This window comes from Megalops cyprinoides, chromosome 15 (genome assembly GCF_013368585.1).
Source record: "Megalops cyprinoides isolate fMegCyp1 chromosome 15, fMegCyp1.pri, whole genome shotgun sequence".
NCBI lineage: Eukaryota > Metazoa > Chordata > Actinopteri > Elopiformes > Megalopidae > Megalops > Megalops cyprinoides.
In genome coordinates, this window is record NC_050597.1 from 8,769,546 (window position 1) to 8,794,278 (window position 24,733).

Consider the following 24,733-nt stretch of genomic DNA (forward strand, 5'->3'; position numbering starts at 1 on the left):
GCTTGAGCTCAGAGGCAAGTGGCCAATAAATGAAGTAGCCTGTGAGGTAAATGACAAAGATGAAATCAAAGTGACATGCTATGGAAAATGGACTTTGTAGACATAGGTTTCTTTTATGTCACTATTTATTTTCCCCCCGCTCTGTTTAAAAATTAAAGTTCCATAAAAGGCTTTCAAAAATCAAAAAACATCTCTTCCTCCCTCTGTCTCCCTCTCTCTCTCTCTCTCTCTCTCCCTCTCACCCTCTCTCCTCTTTCTCTCTGCACACAGACTGCTATTAGTCCGAAAGTACATGTGAGTGACAAGTCACATGCACGCTGACTCCAGTTAACACAGCTTGAACGCTACTCTGAACAGACATGTCAGTGTCAAATATAGTTTTAACTGCCTTTAATGCATATGTCCTCTTGATCTAAAAAAAGAGGAAACAAAATATTCTGACATTTCTGCACGACGCTTTGTCATTGTTCCACTTTCCAGTTCTTTGAAGCGGTGAGCGATTCTATTTTTATCAATGGATCAAGAGGAAACGGCAAAACACAGAACAGGGCTCAATGCGGCCTATTAAAGAGCTCCCCAGACAGGATCTGCTCATGACTCAGTAATGTCTCTCCCACGGAAAACCACATGTCCATCTGTTCTTTTGTCTGTTCTTCATCAGCCAAGCCTCCTCAGAAAGACCCATCAGCCTGCAGCCCACAGGAAAAAATGTCACCATGGTACCAAAATCTCACAATTACATCACAGCTGATCTCTGGCAGGATCTGATGTCTGATCTCTCTTTAATGATGGCTACAGTAGCTCTGATCTCTGACTGGCAGGATTGCCACACCCAGCCCACACCTAGAGCCCTTACACTCTGTTATTCTGCCTTTCCATCCTTACCATCTCTTTATATATCTCCCCAAAAGCAGAACCACAACAGGTATTTCTTATCTTCAAACAAAGTCAAATAACGAGTCATTCCATTGAGTATGCACATTTCTATCAAGACCACGCCTAGAGCACTCACACTATTTTATTTTACCACTTCTTACCATTCCATCATGTCATATACATTTTGAAAGTATATCATACAAGATTCACAGTGGTTTAATTACTTTTGATCATGATATGAAGGCAAAATAAAGGACAATAAAGCCCTCAACAACTGAAAATCTGACCAGAAAGCAAAACCACAACAGGTATTTCTTACCTTCAAACAAAGTCAGATAAAGCAAATAATGAGTCATTCCATTGGCCATGAACATTTCTAGTCTATCCATTTAATACACCAAAAATCCATTTCTTTACTTCAGAAAGGACTTCAGAGATCACAGAGCTTCAAATTGAGTGACAGTTCTTCATCCACTTGGATTTGTGATTTGCATTTAAACTTGCTGATGGAGTCTTTGAGAGGCTTTCCACAGCCTTGCGGAAGCAAGAAATGTAATTTACTGGGTATATCGGGGCCTGGGGCAAGCAGACGGCAGCTTTCCGAGGTTCCAGTGTCCTCTGGTCACATTGTTAACTTGAGCTGAACTTAGCCTGAACTTAGCCTGATATAGCAAATATTATGAGGCTAGAGAAGTGTGGAAAGGGCTGAGGTGATTTGGAGTATTCAGTTGTACCAAGTTGTATAGAGAAACAAAGGTATAATATGAGTGTCTTCTTTTCAGTCACCTCCAAATTGTATTGAGTTTTTTTCCAACAACGTAATGTGGAGAAAAAAAAAGGTTTTTTTTTTTTTCCAACAACTGATTGATTTGTGTATTGTAAATAAAAGTGCTTTGAAATATTTTGACTGACTGACAGCAGAAAAATGGTTGCCACTGGACCACAACAAAGGACGTATCCAAATTATCTGGACCAAAATGAAGTCTGAACAGGAGAGTTTTCAGTTGGTTGTTCTGTTCTGACGATTGCAGGTAGCTAATTTCACCAATGGGGACATCAGTGAGGAGAAAAAGGAAGTTTAGGATCTGTAGCCATAGATACCACATGACCAAAGGTCACCAAGAAGATAGCTTGTCAAAGGGTGTAATGTCTGACGATGGATTGAAGGGTGGCAGTAGTGTCTTTGACTAACTGGACAGATAGCACCAGGGTCAACATCATGCTAGCAGTGTGATAAGAACCCAGAGAAGGGAAACAAAGAGAGGGAAAACACAGATAGTAATGCAGTGAGCATGAAGAGCAGTCTACTAGCAGCATACCAAATGAGCTGAAGCCCAGAGGTACATCCACCCTCCTTATACACCAGAAATGGACTTTGGATGGTGCCACATAGCCAGGGGACAGAGCATACGGATAATATGTGACTCCCATCCAAACAGATACAGTCTGAGGGGTACGTGTCATTGTGAACTGGTGTTCCAGAGATTACATCATTCAAAATGTCAGCCGTTGCTTCTCTGGTACCTCCGGATGTCACCAAATAGCCCAAAATGTCATCTTGACTCCTTTATTAATGTGCATCTAACACAGAAAATATGTTTGGGTGGGGGGGGGGGAGGGGCATTGAATACATGGGCCAGTATAAACAAATCACAACGATTACACATTATCCATCAGATATAAGCCACTGTAAATCCTTGAAAGGTCCCCCGATATTCAGGTCATTCACTTGTGAACAGAAAAACTTACTCAAGCCCTTATCAGCACAGACGCCCAATTTTCTTCTGCCTTAGCTATTAATGCCAAACAAAACTGCAATTTACAGGCATCTGTTACCACCTTGTTTCCTCTCAGATTAGATTAATGACACTACCCACCCAAACAGATGAGGTAGATCTCTTAAAGTCGTACCTCATGTTTCAGTTAGGGGAACGAGGGGCTTTTTCCCCCTCACCTACATAAAATATCATTACTGTTACCAGTTCTCATGCTGCATTGATTGGCTGATTATTTCAGCATGCAAATGCGAATGCTGAGTGAGGCTGAGGGAGGTCACAGGAGGGTCAAACCTGGTGCGCTGGGAGGGTGTCTGGACCAGGTGGGGCGGGTCTGCACCTGCCACCTGTATCACCGCTGTGGCCTTGGGCTCAGCTGTTTCCCCCGGGAGCAAACACACGCAGTCCTGAGTCACGTGGGCATGGTCATCTGCCCTCTCCTGCCGAAAGAAAGGGTGACAGCTCTCACACACACATATATGCTTTTCTGCAATTATAAAAAATGCTGCTAATGTGGGATTACAGCCCTTTTTATTTTTTTTTTTACTTCAATTATTTGTTTTTATTGATTCATTTTTAATGTAGTGTATTATGTTAGGTCTATTATTCAGCATTCATCACCTAATCATACAGGAGCACACATTTTGATTTGGTTTCATCAAATCTTAGAAATCCTGAGATTTCGTTCTCTATGTCTTTATATTACAAGAAACAGTAAATTAGCTAAGTATGTTTATGATTTTGGTGGATTATAGTGTCTTTAATGATCAAGCAATGCGAACAGTGAAAGGCAAAAGACACTACAGTAAAAAGCTGCTGCTATGTAAACTTTAACAAAGTCTCCATCATGGTGCCGGCCGCCCAAGTTCACCAGGTTCAGACGAGGATAATCCTGTGTGTTTTTTTATGGAAACTACCACTGGCTATATTGTGTAAAGGTCAGGTTAATGTTTTTTCACAGATGCATGAGCAAATCGTTACCGCAAAACATAAGAACCGCCAGGTCGCTGTCAAGATTATAACTTCCTGTTTCATGATGATTGGTTGTTGTTGGGTGGATGTGGGGGGGAGAAGGGGGTGGCAGGGGGCAGGGAGGTATATGTCAGGAGATGGGGATGTAAGGATGTGTCACTGTCCTCTGTCTCTGTCATATCTGTCAACAGTTTTGTTGCAGGGAGGAACGTCATCCGCCCCCATGATGACAGCCGTGTCCTCACTCACAACTGGCTTTCTGGAGTGCCAGGCCAGCAGCCAGGATGGCAGTGTCAGTCACTCACTGTTGACCATGTCCTTGATATTCGTGCCACACAACGTAACAGTCACCTTTGTTGTTGTCTTTGTCCATTAATATTACTAATCTGCATTACGTTACCTTTGCTTACCAGATGCTCCAAATCAGAGCGCATAGCTTACAATTTTTACAGGTTATCCATTTATACAGTTGGATATTTCCTGAGACAATTCATGCTATCCTCAGATGCTGCAGGAGACATAAGTGACCCATTACATGCTACTTCTGTTTTCTGCTTTCATGCCTCTGCCTGTCTTCTGTCAAGTAGACGACGGGGAATCTGGTATATGTTTCAACTAACGTATACAAGTCATATCAGTAACTAAATCATAATTTTTAATAACCTCTCACAAAAGGTTAAGAATCGAATTCACATTGCCCTGCCTTTATTAGTACTGGAGGTCTGATGCCATTTGGCTTCTGCCTCAGCTCATACACACACACACACACACACACACACACACACACACACACACACACACACGCACACACGCACACACGCACACACGCACACGCACACGCGCACACACGCGCACACGCACGCACACGCACACACGCGCACGCACGCACGCACGCACGCACGCACACACACACACACACATACACACACACCGGCAAAGGACTGCTCTCTGCACCAGCTCTCTCCAGAGCTCCACCAACATTTGCTGTGCCTTTCACACATACGAGAATGGCTTGTATGCGTACAGCTAGCTTGTACCTTGTCTGGGCAACTACTGAAACTTGGTCATGCAGCACTTCTAATATTGTGACTCCTCGTATTGCTTTTTGCTCGTTGTTGTACTCTGCCTCACTTGTAAGTCAATTTGGATAAAAGCGTCTGTCAAAGGCATAAATGTAAATGTAAATGTAAATGTGAATATGGGCGGAGAATGCTGCTTTTGGACAAACTCGAACAGGGACATCTACACACACACGATGAGCTGCAATGGAGGCCCCTTCACTTGTTCACGCACCACCAGCGTTACCATGGCAACCAGAACGGTTTTCGATTCCTATTTGGATGTGGATTGGATTTCCGTTAATGACTGCTCCGTGGTGCTATGAAATAAATCAGGCAGATTAATCTTGCTTCAAAAAGAGGGAGAAAATTTATAAAAAGCCTACTCTAAATATATCAGACTTTTTATGCTGGATTGAAGTAATCATATATTTTCAAGCCTTGAGTTACTATAACCCTGTTCTGTACTGTTCTTTTCCATGGCAACAAAAGTGAAGAGTGTTTAATGTACATCATTAAGCCAGCATCACTCACTCATAAAAAGACGTTTGAATGATGGGGTCAGTTCGGGACATGTGCTATGTGCTCTGCCATAAGCTGGTGCTGTAATTACACTACAAAGGACTCAACAATGAACAAAATCTTACTAATTGAATTGAACTTGGATAGACACAGACCAGAGATCCACTGTTAGTCAAAAGCACAACAGCACAAAAGTACAAAACAAAAGGAAACCCTCACCTCTGAGGCTGACAGCGCTAACATCACTGGGGGAGGTGATGGCGTGTCGAGAGTGTGGCTCAGCAGGTAGGAATGATTCTTTAGTAAATGACACACCAGGGCGTTACACACTGACTGCTCTTCAAGCATGCTCGGACTGTGGGGAACACTGCACACAGAGAAAGAACCAGTCACATATATATCAATACTGGTTATCCTGGTTGCCCAGATACTGGTTAACCCAATTACCCTAATTTAAGTCTGAAGATATTAATTTATTTCCACAATACGCCACAAACAAAGCATTTGAATGAGAATGGTTGGAAGGCTAATCTAGTTTCCTTTTTCATTCCTTTCCATTCTTGCTTCCGTTCTCTTTGGTGCTTAACTCCTGAAAGCAATTGTTGATTTCAGCCACATTTGACATACTTGGTCACAGTCAATAGAATGTTTTTGTTGCGTTTGGTTCAAGGCTGCATCCAATATGGCTGCAAAATGTTTTTTTTTTTCAGATATATCAGTATGTTTTTGCAGTGTTTCTATTTCTGTTAAGTCTGACCACTAGCAGTTTCTCTTTCTTCCATCCGACAGGTATCCTTCTTAGTCTGTTAGCCGTAGGCGAGGAGGGTCAAAACATGGAACTTTCTTTAACTGCAATTATTACATTATTTTCTTGCATAGCAGACACCCTTGTCTAGAGCAGGTCACACAGTTCATCATCTGTTTATACTGCTGGATATTTACAGATGCAATTTGGATTAAGTGCCCTGCTCAAAGGGACAACAGCAGGTCCCCAGCTGGGAACTGAACAAGCAACCTCTGGACTGCAAGACCTGCTCATTACCGTGCATTCTTATATTCATCATCCAATTGGCTGTATGTGTCAAATGCACACATATGAAGTGAATCGGCAGATGGACCCTACCTTTACCTTTGCACAAAACAGACAAATTGCTCCCCCTAGTGAAATAAAGTGAACAGTGCAGATATTTCAAATAATTCTCCTACTGCAATGCCACTGTACTCATAACAACACTATACTTTTAGTCTCTGGTATCGGTTAATTTCACCTACTAGGCTTGTTGTGTGTAATTTGTGGTAGGGCTTGACTAGTGTAATGCTAACACTCACTGATCTAGAAGTGTTGTTAGCCTGGTCTGACACTGTTGTTTATTCAGCTTGAATGGATACACTTCTGTTCTTTTGTGCTACTAGTTGGTCTGGATAAGAGTGTCTGCTAAATGAATGTAATGTAATGTAATGTAACACTCCAAGAGACATTCAAGCAGTTGCAACTTAATGTGGTAAACTGCAATTAAAACAAATGTTGGCACACTGTTACCGTGTTTAAACTCATTTATCCTGAGCTGTAAGCCTGTAACATGCAACGTTATTTACTGATGCCCGAGATGCATACATGGGATCAATGGCTGAAGGATGCATAACAGTTAGGTCAATACAGGACTGTAAGTGTTATAATCCATTCACAATCCTGTTGTTTACAGTAACAAAAACACAATACGAATGGAAATTAAAAGCAGATGTCAAATGTGAGTTTTAATATTACAAAATCCAACAGCTGTAAATGCATGAGCTTGAGCTAAAATAACCTAAAGAGTTCATTGAGAAAGGATTAAATGTACCCAATTTGTGTTATGCTTTGTGGTAACCGCTTACTTTACAGCCCGGTTTAGAACCGCATGTCATGTCGCAACTAAACCTTGACCTAAAAACGGGAAATGTTTACGATAAACAGGCTGTTTACACGGGAGCAACGGGGACATGCAGCGCAGCTAAACGCTTACATAATCAAAAACGAGGGGGACCCGTGTGAGAGGCATTAGGACGGCTGCCGATTCGTCTACGGCACTATGCTGTCACAGCGGTTCTGCTCAGTTCGCTCCGTCGCACGCTGGCCCCCGACCAGGCTGAGCATAACCCGGCGGTACGCTCGGCTCCTCATCGCTCTCAGCTGCTGAAAGCACGCCGCGGATTTATGTCCCAGCAGTGCGGCGCGGCTATTTCCAGGGTGAGGATGACATATATAAAACTCTTTCCACAAGACAGCTGGACATCTTTGAGGTCACATTTGTTTACACACAAGGGTGACTTCATAAGCCAGCCCACAAACACGATTAGCTGACTTGTCTGCTGCCTGACACACCCCCTTAGCATTCCCAAGTAGGGAATACCAAGGGTGAAGCCATTACCATCCAAAACTGAAAGTTTCTTAAAAATACTGAAAGAAATTTTTAAAAATCTACAAAAAAAAAAAAAAAACATTTTTCAGCACATGAACTCTGAGAGCTCATGTGCTGAAATGTGCAGACAAGAATTTATGTGACCTTACCTACATGAAAAAAAGAGATCCGAGTCATGATTTTTATGCTCCTAAATTTATCTCAAAGGGCACTTGATATTTAAGTTGACATTTGACTGCTTTCCATCCGTAGGTTATTCAAAACATCTCTGGTTCCAAAAGAGTTAATATAGATACTTACTGGAATAGACAAGGTCCAAAGACTGTGGCCAGGTTTTCCACAGACATATGATTGGCTTCACTGTGGGAGGCCACTCTCAACAGGAAGTCAAACAGGTAAGAGAGAATGCTGTAATTGTCTTGAGGTAGGCTGCACAAATTGTCCTTCAGGATACAGTTTAACTCTGCCTTGTCCATACACCCTGCAAAAAAAATATACCCACTTATTAAAATTTTAGTACAACCTCAGAAAAAGCTTATCCCTCACTTGAAAACATAAACTTAACAAAAATGACAAAAAAATTCAGTGATCTCAACATCTTCATCAGATTGTCTGAACTGATGTCCTATTTTCTTCTGAAATTCAGTTTCAAGATTGCTGGGATGGACAGGTCATGGTGCATTAGGTCAATGAAATATTTGTTTTTTTGAGGAAAAACCTTCTAAGACTACACTTTTATGAGAACATTTCCTGTGAGCTGTTGGAGCAAAAACCTTCTTCTATTTATACATTTCAGTACAAGCAAGATTTCAACATTGACTGTAAATGTATTTCCCAGCTGTCAAATGATGTGTAAAGGTGTACTGTAAGCAGCACATGATCCAGAACTGCATAAGTAATCATAAAATGAAATTTGCAGTAAAATATAAAAGATCATTTTAGGATGAAGGCAACTGAGAATTATAGCCTAGGCTGTGAACCGTTGAAAAATCTGTGACCTCCTGTGTTTTGTATCACTATAGACAGAGACTGTTGTGCCAGAGCTGGTGTTGCACTGAACCACTGAAACTAAATGACTGGAGTTTGTCTATTTGTATTAATTTCTTCCCCTTTTCCTCCATCATTCTCCATGGTCTTGCTGGCCTTTGATGTCCAAGACAACAGAAGAATCCTTCTCAAGTTCATAAAAGTCTGATACATTCTATGGTAACCAACAGGATGTGCCAAACCGTCAGCAGTGGAAAGAAAGTGGAGGAAATCCCAAATCCCTGCCCATCCTGTCTACCTATCAGTCCCTCTTGTCTTTTCATGTATTGTTTCATCAGCATATGTTTCCTTTGATCCAAATAAAATTCAATCATCACCCTCTAACCCACGTAAACTGTTACGTAAACTTACCTTCTCTTCTCTAAACAATTCACTTCCACCCCTCTCTTTTCTCACTGCAGATGACTTTGCAACCTTCTTTAGTGAGGAACACAGCGTCTCCACAGTGTCTCCAAGCAACTTCTGCATCCCAGAATTGAAGTATCCTGCCCATTGATGCCCACACCAGCCTCTATCTGCAATATCTCCCACTACACAGATGCTGATATCTCAGACTTTCTCCTGTTTTACCAACTAACCACCTGTTCACTGGGCACAATTTCATGTGCAGACCATTGAGGTGATTTATCATTTTCATCTACTTCCGGGTCAACATTCCTTAACCACCAGCTGTGGTCCATCTCGCCTCAAATATGTTTGGGTCAAGAAACTTACTTTGGATCATTTTGCTATGCAGAACAACCATCTGGTCTTCTTCCATGTTTTCCTCTAAAAAACGCTTGAACATGCTACTTTAACAAACTGAACTGTGTTCTCGTGAGAATGATGACAGCTAATCTGGCTTCAAAGCTGGTTATTTTTACAAAACGCATTCTACCACAGTCAGAGAGGCACTTGATTCTGTAAGAAAACTCTCCCTTTGGACTGATCCCTCTGGACCCATCTGTGGCCACAGTTTCGCTATGAAATCCTCTTTTCAGCTCTAGCAAAGATAGGCATCTCAAGCTATACAGAATTATACCGTACCTCTTTTGATGGTCCTATCAGGTGAGAGAGGTCTTAAATCAACCTTTTGGAATTTGTCCATTGGAGTCCCCCGTGGCTCTTTACCTAGTCCTCTGTTGTTCTCAATTTACACAAAATCGGTTTCCTCAATTCCTCCCATAGCTTTTCCTATCCTTTTTATGCTGATGAAATTCAGCTCTTTCTTTAATTTCCCCCTTTGACTTACATGTGTCTTCGTGCATCTTCGATCACCTTGCATACATCTCACAGTGGATGGACACCTGAGCCAAGTCCTCTGTCTCTCCATCACAATGACCAACACAAGGCTGACTGACTTTACAACAGCCAAGAGTAACTGGACAACAACCAATAGTGTCAGTGAACAGGGCCAGCAAATTCCTCCTCTACTAACACCTGGAATCCATCCCTCACAATATACTCTGCTTAATTGCTGGTTCAGGCTCAGATGCCTGGACCACTGCAACTCTCTCTTCATTCGCTTTACTGCCCGTGCTACCAAGGCTGTGTAGCTGATCCAGATTACTGCTGTATGCCTAATACATAACCTCCCCAAAAATGACAACTTCTCACCTTTACTCACCTCCCTTCATTGCCTACTGGTTCATGTTTGGTGAACCCAGGACTGGAACATATTTGTTTGCATGAGTGAACATTTCAGGTTTGGTGCTGTACCTAAAACTAAAACTAAATTTCTGGTATGTGTCTGTATGAGCGTGTTAGCTGGAATACCTCTGAAAGCACAGACCATCTTAGTGTGCTGGGGATCTGGGATGACAGCCTGGGGTATCTCTCTCAGAAAAAGCTTGAGTAGGGAGGCAACAGTCTGGACATCCACATCTGCCTTCAGGTCCACGGTCTCCCCACTGTCCCACCTGGCCCTGAGCTGGCTGGTCTTCACCACTGAGCCACTGAGCCGGAACAGCCCCCTCTGCTGGAGAGCTGGGGAAAGAACCCCAGGGGACACAAATGACACAAATTGTTCCAGAATAAAGAACAATCTATGACAACATAATGGCAACACCATTAAATGCGAAGACATGATTCATAAATGTGGTCATACCGTGTTTGTCCAGGAACTCCACCATGTGTCGCAGGACCTGGGGGATGCCACACGCCACCCGTCCTGTCTCCCTCAGCCTCTCCAGGGACACTCCAAAGACAGGGCTCGGCTGCACGGCGGGGGGCTGTGGGTGTACCTTTGGACTGGGTTTTTTGACTTTTGCAGATGAGGCTACCTTCTGAGAGGGACATACAGTGACAGGAATTACTTGATCTTGTGACATTGTACTACTTACTGGTGTGATTATTTCAATATTTATGCCTCTCACCTGGTATCTTCCCATTTTTGCCCTCAGAACAGAAAAGTTTAGCCACTGCCTTTCCAGTTTAAATGTGATAATTTCCCTCAGTGCATCATGCATACAAGCAAATCTGTCCCACAAAACCTTTTAGACAACCACATCAGGAATGTAACATGGATGCAAGTGGTGCTGATTGGCAGCATGGTTGTGGACTGTGAAACTTGTACATGCAAGTAGATGCATTTCAACAGCACACGGACACCGGCACAGCAGTACCTCTGCTGTGAAATACACAACCCCGTGTATTACTGGGCAAATTCGCCTCCTGAAGAGCGGCATTTTTGTTAGATTTAACTAGAAAATAGCCTTTCTCTTTTACGCCAATGCTGTTCAATATACAATCTTAGCCCCGAAACATCCTTTGCTTTACTCCGTGCGTCAATGAAAGCATTTCAACAATCATTACCCTGGCTACGCATAATGGATTATTTAAAAAAACATATTACAAAGTGTAATGAACGGTTGTATTTATGACAGTTTGCACTATTTCATTTTCTAATAAATAAATATTGCACTTTGGGCTGTAATGAAGGTGGTCATTGCATTTTAATCGCGCGTTTTAAACAGTCTCAAAGATACCTGAAAATTAATTGCATGGAAGCATGGCTATCGCATAAAGATATCGCAAATAAACTTTTCATTTTTGTAGGTCAGATTTTATAAGCCATTTTCGTGTCAATACGTAGAACAGAGACAAGACGGGGAAATTAAAGACACATGCAACAGACATCCGGTCTCATAACTGTTAAAAGACACGCAACAAAGAGAACGAGAGTATTATTTGAAAGTATCTCCCTAACCACGAAGCTTGAGGAGTGGTTGCTTAGCACAGATCTCAAAGCTGCGGCACAAACTTTCTTTTAGCTATGAAGAAACTGTACTGTGTACAGAAATGAACTTACAAAGAGAGAGAATGAGGCGGTTGTTCCCATTTTAGACCTGTAAACCACAATGCTCCATTTTCCACGAATGAGGGGTGTTCCCCTCCCTTTTAGCAGCGTTCCCCTCGCTACATCAAATATTCGGGATATGCATTTGACTTTTAGCAATTTGCATAAACAAGTCGAACCGACTGGAAATCGCTGCCATCCTCTTCCTCGTATATTAAGATATAAAGAGTTTCAATTTCAACGGTGCCAGGGGCGGTCTAAAGTAAAGCAAGATTTTTATCAGTCTCTGTTTACACGTTGCTAGTCACATGACCAAAAATAATTACGCCCAGCACACTTTGTTTCTGTATCCATGGTGATTTATGCTGAGCCGAGGGTATATCAACGAGCCCTGGTGTGATTAACAAGACAGCCTGTCCGCTGCTAGGCACACTTGGGTACAATGTTTACATTGGTTGGTGTCCTTCAAATTACGAGCAGCTGAAACGCAGATAAAGTGCAGTGATACGAATGAATACTAATACTAGCGATTCACAATAACGCCTTCTTTCAAATATGTATAATGTCATTACATTCTTCTTATACTTTCGCAAAATCCAGGAGCGTGGAAATACTTTTACGTGATATGTTTTAACTTTTACGGGTTATGTTCCATACCAAGTGATGTACATAATTACATAATTACCTACCAACTATTGCTAGACATAAATCTTGTGTTTACATTTAAAAGTGCTCACCCGCTTCTCTCGTTCCATTCTAAACAATTATTTGCAGAAGGGAACATTAAATAGCCTACGCTCGTGCGCACTATCCTACCTATAATGAAAATCTTAATGTATCAGCGGTTTGCTTGTTCAAGCAGTCTTTTGCTACCAACAAAATACCGACAATAAATGCCCATTCTAGCACGCGTTAAGAAGTGATTGTTCCTTTATTGGCACTTATTTTCATCAGGAAGAAATAACAATAACATAAACGGCATTGTAGCAAACAAATAGCCTACTGTAGCAATTACTCTCCACAGACAAATTGGGAATTCACAAAAGCTTGTATATTCTTTCCAAATTTGTCTCAGTCACAAACATTGTAATTGCGTGCTGTAATGATCTCACATACATAAACCAATTTCTCGGAATCCAATCACATTGCAGCAAGTGTCAGAAAAAGACAAGCTTTTATGGCGATTTTAATCTAAACCTTGCAGGCATCTTACAAGTAAAACATCAATACCTGTGTCCTTCTTTTAAAAAGTAATACTAAACAAAGTTTAAATCACCATATATCTATCACCTGGCTCTGTACATGTAAAAAAACTCTACACAGGTTGGTACATTTGAGGACAGTTTACAAAATTTTTTCTTAAAAAAAAAAAAAAGACCCTCCCCAAAAACAACAGGACCAGCCTCATGAAATTCTACAGCAAATGATCATTACATTTTCCAAGACAGATTTGCAGGAAAATATGCACCATGTTGGTATAACATTAACAACAGAAAATCATAATGATTTTGGTTGATCGATTGCTTGTGTACTTACCTTTACCATTTTAAAGTAAGGCATTTTTACTGTATATAATAAACTAAAGTCGTGGTGCTTTAGTGAGATGTCAGGGGACAAAATGTTTTAAAAGGCAACAGAATAAAAAGACAACAAATGTGTAGCTAGAATTAAATGAGAACAGAAAAGTGCATTCCCTACTGTTTTCATATCAGTGGATATGCAAGGACTTCTAGAGGTTGAAATTTGAATGGTAATAACAATAAAAATGCTAAATCTCAGTATAAGCTAAGTGCAGCACATTTAAGAGTCTATTACTTCTAAGCTCCATTGACCTTTTCGATTGATAGGGTGGTCAATAAGTTTCATGCGAATGACATTTAAATTGGACTGCATTTTTTAAAAAGACACTTAATGCATATCCAAACAGTCTTGTTAAATCAAAGCCTTTAAAAATCAGGCCATAATAATGTAACTTGAAGACACTGAAGGAAAATTGAGGATCACTGCAGGCTCCTGTGTGGACGGAAAATGCATTCAAGGTGGAAAAAGGCTACTCAACTTCACAACCGTTGTCTCAAGTATATAAAATGTCAGCTCGACAAAGGTCAAAGCAACCACCCGAAATGTGCGCAACACCAAAAAAAAAAAAGCCAGTTTCGAAGGGCCTGACTGGTAGACGTTGCTGAAGTCACACGACAGCAACATTAAAGCTAACCATCATTTACGCAACAGAGGCTACTTTGTCACAGTTACTGGTGTATTGGATCTCAGGCCTCGGGTTGTCGTTCTTCTTCCTGTCCCAGCAAGACAGAGTGGAAAGGAAGAGGCAGAGTCCGCCCAGAATGACACAGCCTCCGCTGAAGTAGAATGCAATTTCGTAGGATTGGGTCCAGTCATAGAACCAGCCTGTAATCAGAGAAGAAAGAAACAGGAGACTTTAAGTAAAGAATCAAGAGCTACTCAAACCCACCATTTCCAGAGCCACAATTATTATATGTGCTACATATCTCGTGACACGGTATACTTCTCCAACACAAGGCTAATATTTCATACTTAAAATCAGAGCTGAAGTGTTGACTTAAAATAAAAGGGCAGCTTGCTGAGAAAGACGCAGGCGCGTGTCATACCCACAACTGGAGGTCCAAACATGATTCCGAAACCTCCGAAGAACATCAGGATTCCGTAGGCCTGGGTCAGCCCCTCGATCCCGACGATCTTGGTGGTTACGTAGGGCGTGATGGACCAGTTCCCAGAGAAGAAGCCCACCACACCCGAGAGGATCTGGAGGGCGAGGTAGCTTTTGGACACCGGAATGATGAGCAGAGCCACCCCCGAGCCCACCACGGTGAAGGCGTAGAGGTACATGCTGTTGATCCAGCGCAGGTCGGCCATCATGCCCAGCACCAGTTTGCCCAGCCCCGTGGTGATGGCCACGATGGAAACCAGGGGTATGACGCTGATGTCGTCGATGAGCCCCTGGCTCTGGGCCACGTCCTCCATGAAGAGCACGGGGGGGAACGCCCCGAGGCTGAAGAGGAAGAGGGCAACGCAGAGGGACGCGAAGACCCGGTCTTGCAGGAACTCGCCCGTGGTGCGCATGTATTTAGTGTAGGCCTGCCTCTTCTTCTTAATGATCCTCACCAGGGCCGAGCTACCCAGGACGCTCTTGTCATAAGCCAGAGTGTCTTTAGCGTCCACGGTGATCAGCAAGTCTTTGACAGTAAGGCTCTTGCTGGAAGTTCCGGCTGTGGTTTTCACCGGGTCCTCTGGGGCTTGGAGTTTCTCGGGCTGAGAAAACAACTGCTCCTCCGTCCGCTCGATCGCGGCCTTCTGCTTGAGGTAGTAGCCTGGCTTATGCAGGGGTCTCATTGGTCCAGCACAAGCCATGAGGTTGAGAGAAAGAGCTCCGATGATTAGCAAACAGCCCTCGAGTCCGAAGAGTTCGATAAGCTCCTTCTTAGCTGTGGCATACAGGAACCCGCCCACGCTTGTACCTGGACACAGCAGGAGGAAAGTGAAATATTAATTTTGCGTTGCTTGGCATGCATCCTGGAAAACTGCTGAATAAGTTAAAGGTAGCCTTCAACAAATTATGAGAGAGAAGTGCAGATAATAAAGCACACTGATAACATGAAAGAAAAACCACAACACTAATGAGGAAAATAAATCCAAAATTCATTGGATGCAAGTTTTTGGGCATAATACATCTGCTACCCTAGTGGTGATTGAGAAGGACTCCAAACAAACATAATGTCTATGAACTTGCATTACATGACAATATGAACAAAAAATGACATGAACGTGAATGCAAACGGTTCGCACACAGACTCCCCACCCTCTACCCCCACAAAAAAGTAAGAAGTGGTGGTACCTGTTGTTACGATTCCAAGGGCAAGACCACGCCTTGTGTCAAAGTATTGACAGGTGATGGTTACAGTGGCTGCATAGACCAGTCCACAGCCCAGCCCTGTGCAACACAAACAACATCTCATTTGATTAAAAACTATTTTTCAACAGAACTAGCATAACTTTTATTAAATAAACAAAAGCTGACAGTCATTTACCATTATACCATTTATACTAGTAGCCACTGTAACAGTAAATTGTAGATAGCAAATCGTATTATTTTAATAGCTGCAAACTGCTGTTTTTTATTTTGATTGACCCAAGCAGAACATAACAATGAAATGAATTGACATTATGCAGACAGGTCCACCGTGTCCCTGTCTTCAGACTTTAATTCCAGGAAGACCCTCACCCTTCTGATAAACCAATTATTAATTTTATTTCAACCGATTTAGCTTCCCTCCCCAGTTCTGACAGTGTTTGTGATGTAAAAATAGGCATAACCCCTGCTGGGTTACAGCCAGTTACTGGTGCTGAGTAGCCCTGATCTAAACTGTAACACTGTCCTTTAAATATGTATGCCCTTGCCATTTCTAAGTGCAATGTCAACACCGTTCATCTCTGAGGCCCACCCCCCCTGCACTGGGCAGCTGCCACTGGGTATTAGATAATGTGTCTTGATGTTGTCTGGTGGCCTGGCTGGGTGTGTGCACACAGACACCCCCCCTCCCCCCCCCACACACACACACACACACACACACACACATGCACACACACACACACCCACACGTACGCACACACATACACATACACACACATGCCCACACAGCCACATGCACGCACACACACACACACACACACACACACACACACACACTCTATGGGACCAGTGGCATCACATACCTACACTGCTACCCAAACCTTGCGTACATTACTTCATATATTCTCTCTGTTGTGATTTCCGTCTGCCCTAAAAGAGCAAGCATTTTTTTACAATACTGACGCTCATGCTTTCAAGCTTTTAATTTTGTTATCAATCAGAATTTTGTGTTTTTAACTTGTTTGTTGTTGTTGCTCATTTGACTTACAGTCCTTGGCAGACTGAATTCTGGTTTTTGCGAGGTTTACAGTGTCTGCATGACTAACAAGTGTACAGCATCTTTGGTGGCATCCCAAGCATTTTCCACATACAAAGCTGACTCAGCACTGGTGGCACTTCAAGCATTTTCCACATACAAAGCTGACTCAGCACTGTCTACACTACCACTGTGCTGTCAGACTTCAACTCGCATTTCACAAACAAGAGAGCGGAAGGCACTCCACGTACCAACAACTACTCCGTAGGAGAAGATGAGGAACTGGACGTTGGGGGCGAAGGCGCTGAGCATCAGCCCCCCCGCCACCATCACCCCGCTGAAGATGGTGACGGGTCTGGCACCGAAGTTACTGACACAGGCACTGCAGATGGGGCCTGCGCACAGACAGAGCAGAGCAACGTCCCGTTAAAAATGTGCAGGAGTGTCCTGACTTTGCTGGAAGGAAGAAGAAGAAAATAACAAATAGCTAAAACGAGACCATATGCAGTGTCTGGATGCCTTTCACACATGAGTCGTTATGCAATACCGTACACAGTATAGGTTGCCCTTCCCTACACTGGAAAGTTCGTGCCAGTGAGAACAGCTGAATCATATTTGCAAGACTTCTGGCACTCATTCATATGTGTTTAACATGTGGCCTGAGGACCTAAATGTGGTTCCCCACATAAATAGGACACACACTTAAGAAGAAATGATAGATTGTGGAAAGCGCTGTCAGAGGCCATGGCTTTCATCTTCTCTGTGCTGTGTGGCCACTTTTAGCAAACTGGCATTTTGCATATTCAGAAGTTTAGTAAGGGTCATATAAGGTCACACTAAACCTGGAAATGGAAGGGATTTTGGCCAAGAGTAGCAAGCAGGAGTTCTCAGTATCAGATAACGACTTATAAGGCATCAATCAACACCAGCAAATCAAAGCCTGGCACGTCTGTTCAGGATATACCTGCTCTACTCTACCCATATAAGAGCTGCCTTGCAAGGTAGCCAGCAGAAGTGAAACAAAAAAGATAAAAGTGAAAAGAAAAAAGATTTTCATTCAGAATCTATGTCTAATTCATAATTGTGCCCAATCTATCCAAATAAACAGGTAAACACTATTTTCATTGACATTTTGTTTAAACTTTCATTATGAATATAGCTTTTTGATATGTCTCTTTCTTGTTGTTGTGCTTTGAGATCTGTGTTGAGTCTAACTAAGCAAAATATCTGTGTTATCACCGGCAAGACAGTGATGCAAAGGAGTGTCACGGATTATATTTGTACACTAAGAAATAGTTTGGCTCTAGCTTTTAAGATCATCATTAGCAATAAAGCAAGAGAATAATAAAATGAGAAGGCAATACTGTCCATCGTCTCCATAATAAACAGAACCCAGAAGGCTTCTGCTGCGAATTGACTCTCCAAATCACGTATATCTGTGTAAAAAGCTCTGGATCATGCACTGGCTATCCCTTAAGCCTTAGGTATTGTGAGCTAAAATTGAGCCCTCATTGAAGGCAATCCCCCCCCCCCCCCCCCCAATTTTTGCACTGCAGGAGATCCCAATTTTCTGTTCTTCCATTCTCTCTTGGAGATCACATTCAAGTGTTTCAGCATCATTATCCTGGCATGATAGCCTCGCTGACTGATGTCATCGTGATAATCAAAACAGTGTGTGGTGAAATTAATAAGGAGCCACAGAGATCTATATCAGCCGTTCCTCCCTCAGAAAGCTCTGCAATGTCAGTGAAACTGAGATCTACGCACTGTGTTCATTCTCTCTGTAGCAGCACACACCTCTCAAAACACACAGCCAGGGTGGGGGAAAAGACAGCCACTCACCCGATACTTTTTCCTCTGTTTTGCCGGGGCTACCCTGACTACAGCCTCAAACCTAGTTCACCAGAGTTCATTCTCTGAGTTACAATAACACTGCTTGTCATCGTCACACCAATTGCTACTCTACAAAATATTACTTGCCTCGCAGACATTGCTGTCCAGGGCAGCTTACATATTTACATATTTTGACATTATACATTTGGATATTTACTAAAGCGACTGAAGTGGGGGACCTTGCTCAAGGTTACAAGAGCAGTGTCCCCAAGTCACATTAAGCTGCTCAGCAGCAAGAGTAATATCGCAAGTGTCACTGAAAGACACTTTCTGCGATGACTACAAAGTATAAATACTTCATTTGATAAAGGTCCTATATCACCTTCTTGCTTAACATTCAGCAAAAAAGATATGAATGTATGCAACTTATAAGATTAAGATGACTGGAGTGCTACCACTTTGATTGCATCACAGACGGTCTGTCATGCAGAGTGAACTCACTTGCAATCAGTCCCACACCGGACACAAGTGACCCAACCCAGGCAGTGAGCCCTTTTCCTTCCTGGAAAGTGCTCAGCCACTCAGGGTAGAGAACTCCGACAGACTGGGGCGAACCGTAGGCGAGAAACTGGCCCATGAAGGATGCCACAACGATGACCCATCCCCAGCCTCCATCTAGGGCTTTCTCAGATACCCGTGGACTCATCCTCCAGCGCTTACAATCTCAACAGGACCCTCTACAACAAACAGTCAACAAGGACAAAGGAGAGAAGAAAATAGGTTAAATATCTGGATAAATACATTTCATGAGCATGAACAGATACAATAGTAAACAGCAATCTAAACAAAGAATGTACAGAGACAAAATATGAATACTTACCAAGCATCCATTCTCAAGTGTGGGGCTTGGATACTAATGCCTGGTCAGCTTACATTAAGTTCACCGCCTAACTTCCTAAATGATTTGCTGTTTTTCCTGTGCCTTCCCATTTCGTCCCGTAAAAGACCACACCTTAGAGAGGCGACACTGCGGGACTTGACAGCCTACTCTACACGCTTGTCCGCCTTTTTATGCTCGTTCCTTCAGTTTCCTGCAGCAATTATTCAGTCTTAACGTCTAATGTCTGTTCGACCCGCCCATCTCTGATGTTGTCGGGTTCATGATTTACGGCGTGACTGCACACGCGGTGCCTCGAATTTGCCTAGTGTATCATTCTGAAACTGAAACCTTCAGTACCTCTACCTAACCACATAATACTCCAGTCCTGAGTACTACACTCCACGCACGGCTAAGTATAAAAAGAATCTGCGCGCATTATGTAATGACATTTTATCACTCACCAAAAACAAACAAAAAATAATAATAAAAAACCTTGAAAATACCGAGTGTTTTCCCTGATAAAAAGTCACGGGCGCAGATGGCCATCAGGATGTTAACCTGGAATTATCCATTTAAAATATTTAAAAAACAACAGAGGTTCAGACATGTTGGCCCAATGTATGTCGTTTACGGTCGTAGACTATAAATGTCTAACGTTTGCGCTTTACCTTTTTAAATTTCAGTACAAACAAACGGCATTAATCACCACAACATTAAGATGACTTGTGTCGTGAGCAAAGGCAATAGCTGTGTTCGCACGCACACTGATTTGGTTATCACTTCATCAAAACAAAGGGACCGTAAACAGAAAGCATCTCATCATATGGCATGTTATGCATCTAGGCAAAATCTGAGGTCCGTGTGCAGTACAGCCGCTTTGCGCTCATGAGCGATTGAGCTCAGCAGCTTTGTTGCTGAAAAAAGGAACCGGTTTGAAGCTGTTCTTGCTGGTCGGCAAATACTGCGATGCGACAAAGTTGCTTTACCTAAACAGTGGAAATGGGTGCCGATACATCTGAAAATCTGTCATGCAACCTTCCATCTACAATTCGATTTTCTATTTAAAACATGCATTTTGATAAATATAAAAATGAATAAATTTCTTGCTAATTGTATTTACCTTATCAGAGCGCTATCCCAAATACTCCCAGATGGATTGTCAGTCTCACGTTGAAAAAGTACCTTCTGAGATTTTTTTTTTGTTACTTTGCTTCTACCTAAAAATCATGCCAATTAAAATGCTGAAAGCAAATGACTATCTATATGCACTGTGTACGTTCGCTATGGAAGAAATATGTTGCGGCTTTTTGCAATCTAAGCATAGTAGCTTCAACTGGCAAAAAAGCTTCAACTGGCAAGCTCAGGACGACGGTAAAAGTTTGCTGTGAAGTTCTGTCAGAGATGGATGGCATATGAACAGTATGACTATGAGCAGTGTCGGGTACATTGTTGATATTGCTGCCGGTCCAGTCAAAACCGGTTATATGATGGCAATAATAACAACCGATGTACTAAGCATGTGCTACCACTGGGCGCCGAGCGAGGGAAGGAAACGAGCTGAGAGGCTCGAAATTGCACTGAACGGTTCAGAGGAATTATCCGCAAAGCTGTTCGTATGACATACCCGCCCTTGCTTAAAATGAAGAATTTAACTTGATTGTCGACCGTGTTGATAAAGCGTTAAATCATGTTATTTTATTTTGTGAAAATAAAACTTTTTTTTTATACTGAGATGCTTCTTATAAACAACGAGAAGAAACTAACATTAAAATACAATTATGAAGTAAAATCAGCATGCAGAACATGGTAATTAAAAAACAAACAAACAAACTCAAAAGCATGGGAAAACGCAGTCTTTGTGTCTACAATGTTGCACCGTTGTGTAGACTGTTTAAAAGGGTTAACCTGTGAGGATATTAAACATGAGAGAAGAGTGAATCAAACAAGAAATATGACCAGAGAAGGGCAGGGTGTATTATGACAGACACATTAAAATATTTTGCCTCTCAATGCTGTCCACAGTATCAGAACGAGTGCTACTGCAGCGTTGATAAGTAACAACAACTATCCATACATGTTCCATAGCATTTATCGGAAATGAATCTGAATCCGCTCATTATGAATTTTGAAGAGTACGGGCTAACAGAATACAAGCAGAACTTTGCACTGCGTGTGGCACAAAAATGACAACAGATATTCACATCTATCTTAAAACGGCAATGTAATTATTTAAGTACTAATTGTAGCAGCTGGATGGTGGATCACTCTGCAACACCATCCCTTGCCACATCTTTTTAACACACTTTTATCATGAGTTTAGCAGAAATTAACCAGCTGTATGTATAGAACTAAAGACCGAGTAGAGACACTTAAAGCCCAGGTTTTCCCACCCTGAGTTTAGAATCTTGTTGAGGGACTTTTCATTTTCTTTTCTCATCTGAAGACAAGTCAATGTGGGCAACAATTTTGGCCACAGGAGAAGAAATAGAGTTGACAAGGTTAGTAGTGAAGTAAGTAGGCTAGATAACTGTACAGTCTCCATTGGCACAAAAGTAGAAGGTAGAAAGAGCCATACCACAATCATAAATCACAGTAAACAACCAGAGGTAGACAGAGGTAATGTGAAATGTAATTTCTTTGTGGAAAACTTCATTGCTGAGACTGTTTAGGCAGTCTCTGAATGGGCAGATGCCAGCATTTAGTGTGAACTCACATGCTACAGCTCTGGGTGCAGGTAATACAGTGGGAAATAAATCATATTCTGTTTTCTAACTTCGACTCCCGTCATCCAGGGCTTCCAATCCCTTTGAACAATGTAAGCAGACAGGGCAACAGAGTAACAGATGAGAAACGCTAACACAGAATTAAGCAGACTGTAAGGGGTAACTGAATATTGCTAACACACTCAGAACAAACAAAAGATATCTAAGATGCCTTGAGAGCCAGGAAGCGTATGGTGAGCCAGAGTCTGTTTGGGCTGGAATGTTGGTTTGGCAGGTCGTCAGGGTAGTCAGGGGCTGTGTTGGTGGACTCTGCACAGAGTGATGAGAGTACACATGGACAGTGTGTCAGGATAAGTGTGGGTAGCAGACATGGGACCAAGTCACACTTATGAGTCCCATGTGAGTGTAAAATCATATCTTGAGAGCCCCTCGTGAAGTCCTGAGCCACAATGGTCAAGTCTCAAGGAAAGTCCCAAGTCATAATGATCAGCTTAAGTCAAATCACAAGTTGCCAGGAACAAGACCTAGGTCTCGAGGTTCAAGTATCAAGTCTCAGGTTTCAGTGGTCTTTTACCATTGAACTCAATGTCAGATTCAAGCCTATATTATGATTATATAATACATTGATTAATGTTCCAACAAATTCCAACAAACTTGCTATGCAATCTAAAAGTCCCTATATGTAATTAATTGACTATTTCATTCATTCATTTACGCTCACATTTCATACATTCAACTATATTCCTATGTCTGGGAAACAAAAATGCACAGAAATATAATGTTCAGCTGAAAATAACAAAAAAGATATGAAAAAAAATCACTACATCACCTACCTTACAATAGGGACATACAAGTCATTGCCTTTACAAAAAAATCAAAGTGGACAAAATTTTGTTGTGTATTTTATATCGCTATATGTTTTTAATCATGGGATTATGCCACAACTATCTCTTTTAATCTTGCCAAGGAATAAACAAAGTCCCAAATGATTCTTACTTACATGAAATGGACAGCCTTGGTGCAACAAACACCAGTGTATACTGGACAGGGCCGGCCATACACTTGGTGATTAATTTATTGCCAAACTGAAAATATCACTGGAATTTAAGTGGAAAGAGATTAAAAACCTCATACCAAATACTGCTCTAACATTCTTTGTTTCATAGGAGAGCAACATGGACTTCCACATAGTTTGAAATAAGACAGTGAAAAGGGTGAGCTTCCTTAATAAGTTTTGTTGTGCTGCCAATCTAACCGGCTAGCCAATCACAAGACATTTGTAGAAGATATTGAACTATCTGGCAAGCCTGATCTTGAAACAAGTAATTTACTGTCGCTGATGATTCCTGATCATATTCAGATGATGAATAACTATACTACATTACTTTATATGCTTTATTATGTTTAATTAGCTGTAAGATTGCCAGTTATATATCACCAGGTAACAAATGAACCCTAGCTATCCAGGATATTGTTTTGCTTTAGCAATGGGCTTTGTAGCAAAGCCTTAATGAGTTAGCTAAGCAGCATTGATAGCAGTATGCTTCCTAACATAGCTCCTTCCAAAATGCTTAATTCACATGTTCTTACAAACTTCACTCCATGTAGCCACTTGGCTATAGATACATATATTTGGCTAGTCTGTTAGCTCTTTTCAGTTCCTTGACATTGATATGGTTAGCAGCTGTCATGCTGACATCTGCAGGTACATTTTCCTAAAGTGCAATGGAGAAAATTTTAATACTTATAATTGTGTATCTGCAATCAGGCTTACATGTTGGTTATGTTGTTATATTAAAGGACTGGATGACAGCATTGGAGAGTAAGGTTCTCATTGCCTTGCAAGGACCATGGGGGAGAACGGAAGGTGAATTACTAGAGAAAGAAAAATACACGTGAGGATATCATGTGAATTGACTGGGAAATGGAGGTTATGTGCAGTGTTTCAGGCCCACAGAGAAACAGGAGCTTACCTGGGATCTTCCCACCCTGAGGACCATCCCCAGCAAGACGCAGCACCAAAAGGTTTCTCTTGTGCTGGTAGATCAGAACCTGGACAGCTTTTCCATACCACCAGGAAGAGACACAGTCTCAGGTGAGGAAAACCCACAGTGTGTGCAGGTATGAGCAGGAAGCTATTGCAAAGACAACAATGCAGCTCCTACCATGGAGAAGAAAAATGTCTTGCAATCAAGTTGGCCTTTGACCTGTGGGAAAGTAGCCTGCTTGGGAGGTGCCTCATTGTAGTGACCAGTCATGACAAAACGTTCTTGACAGAGGCACCAGGTGCTCCCTGAGACCCTATGTGGCTTTCAGTAACCCCACTATCTAGTTCAGAGACAATGGTGAGATGACTACTGTTATCTTTGCATTCCAGCCATGTGGCATCATCTGTGGGAACCAGAATGCACTGCGGGCAGATAGGTCACAGTCCAATTTTCCGCACAAC

General features: G+C 42.1%; 2 protein-coding genes across 2 annotated transcripts in view; both read right to left on the reverse strand.

Moving 5' to 3' along the window:
* The window catches only part of LOC118789798 (protein FAM13A-like), a 32,097-nt gene extending 19,937 nt beyond the window's left edge, over window positions 1-12,160 (reverse strand). Inside the window, exons 1-6 of the mRNA XM_036546442.1 lie at window positions 11,939-12,160; window positions 10,736-10,913; window positions 10,405-10,614; window positions 7,903-8,083; window positions 5,423-5,570; window positions 2,946-3,091 (exon numbers count right to left, since the gene is read on the reverse strand). Of these exons, the coding sequence (XP_036402335.1) occupies window positions 2,946-3,091; window positions 5,423-5,570; window positions 7,903-8,083; window positions 10,405-10,614; window positions 10,736-10,913; window positions 11,939-11,968 (893 nt within the window). The 5' untranslated portion in view covers window positions 11,969-12,160. The remainder of the gene's footprint in view (window positions 1-2,945; window positions 3,092-5,422; window positions 5,571-7,902; window positions 8,084-10,404; window positions 10,615-10,735; window positions 10,914-11,938) is intronic.
* Window positions 12,161-12,870: 710 nt separating this feature from the next.
* On the reverse strand, window positions 12,871-21,024 carry LOC118790000 (monocarboxylate transporter 9-like). Its single transcript, XM_036546783.1, has 6 exons — window positions 20,682-21,024; window positions 19,183-19,418; window positions 17,100-17,243; window positions 15,798-15,893; window positions 14,554-15,420; window positions 12,871-14,332 (listed from the first exon to the last, which is right to left on the reverse strand). The coding sequence occupies exons 2-6, from the start codon at window positions 19,385-19,387 to the stop codon at window positions 14,148-14,150; spliced, it is 1,497 nt and encodes a 498-aa protein (XP_036402676.1). The 5' UTR covers window positions 19,388-19,418; window positions 20,682-21,024; the 3' UTR covers window positions 12,871-14,147.
* Window positions 21,025-24,733: the final 3,709 nt, after the last annotated feature.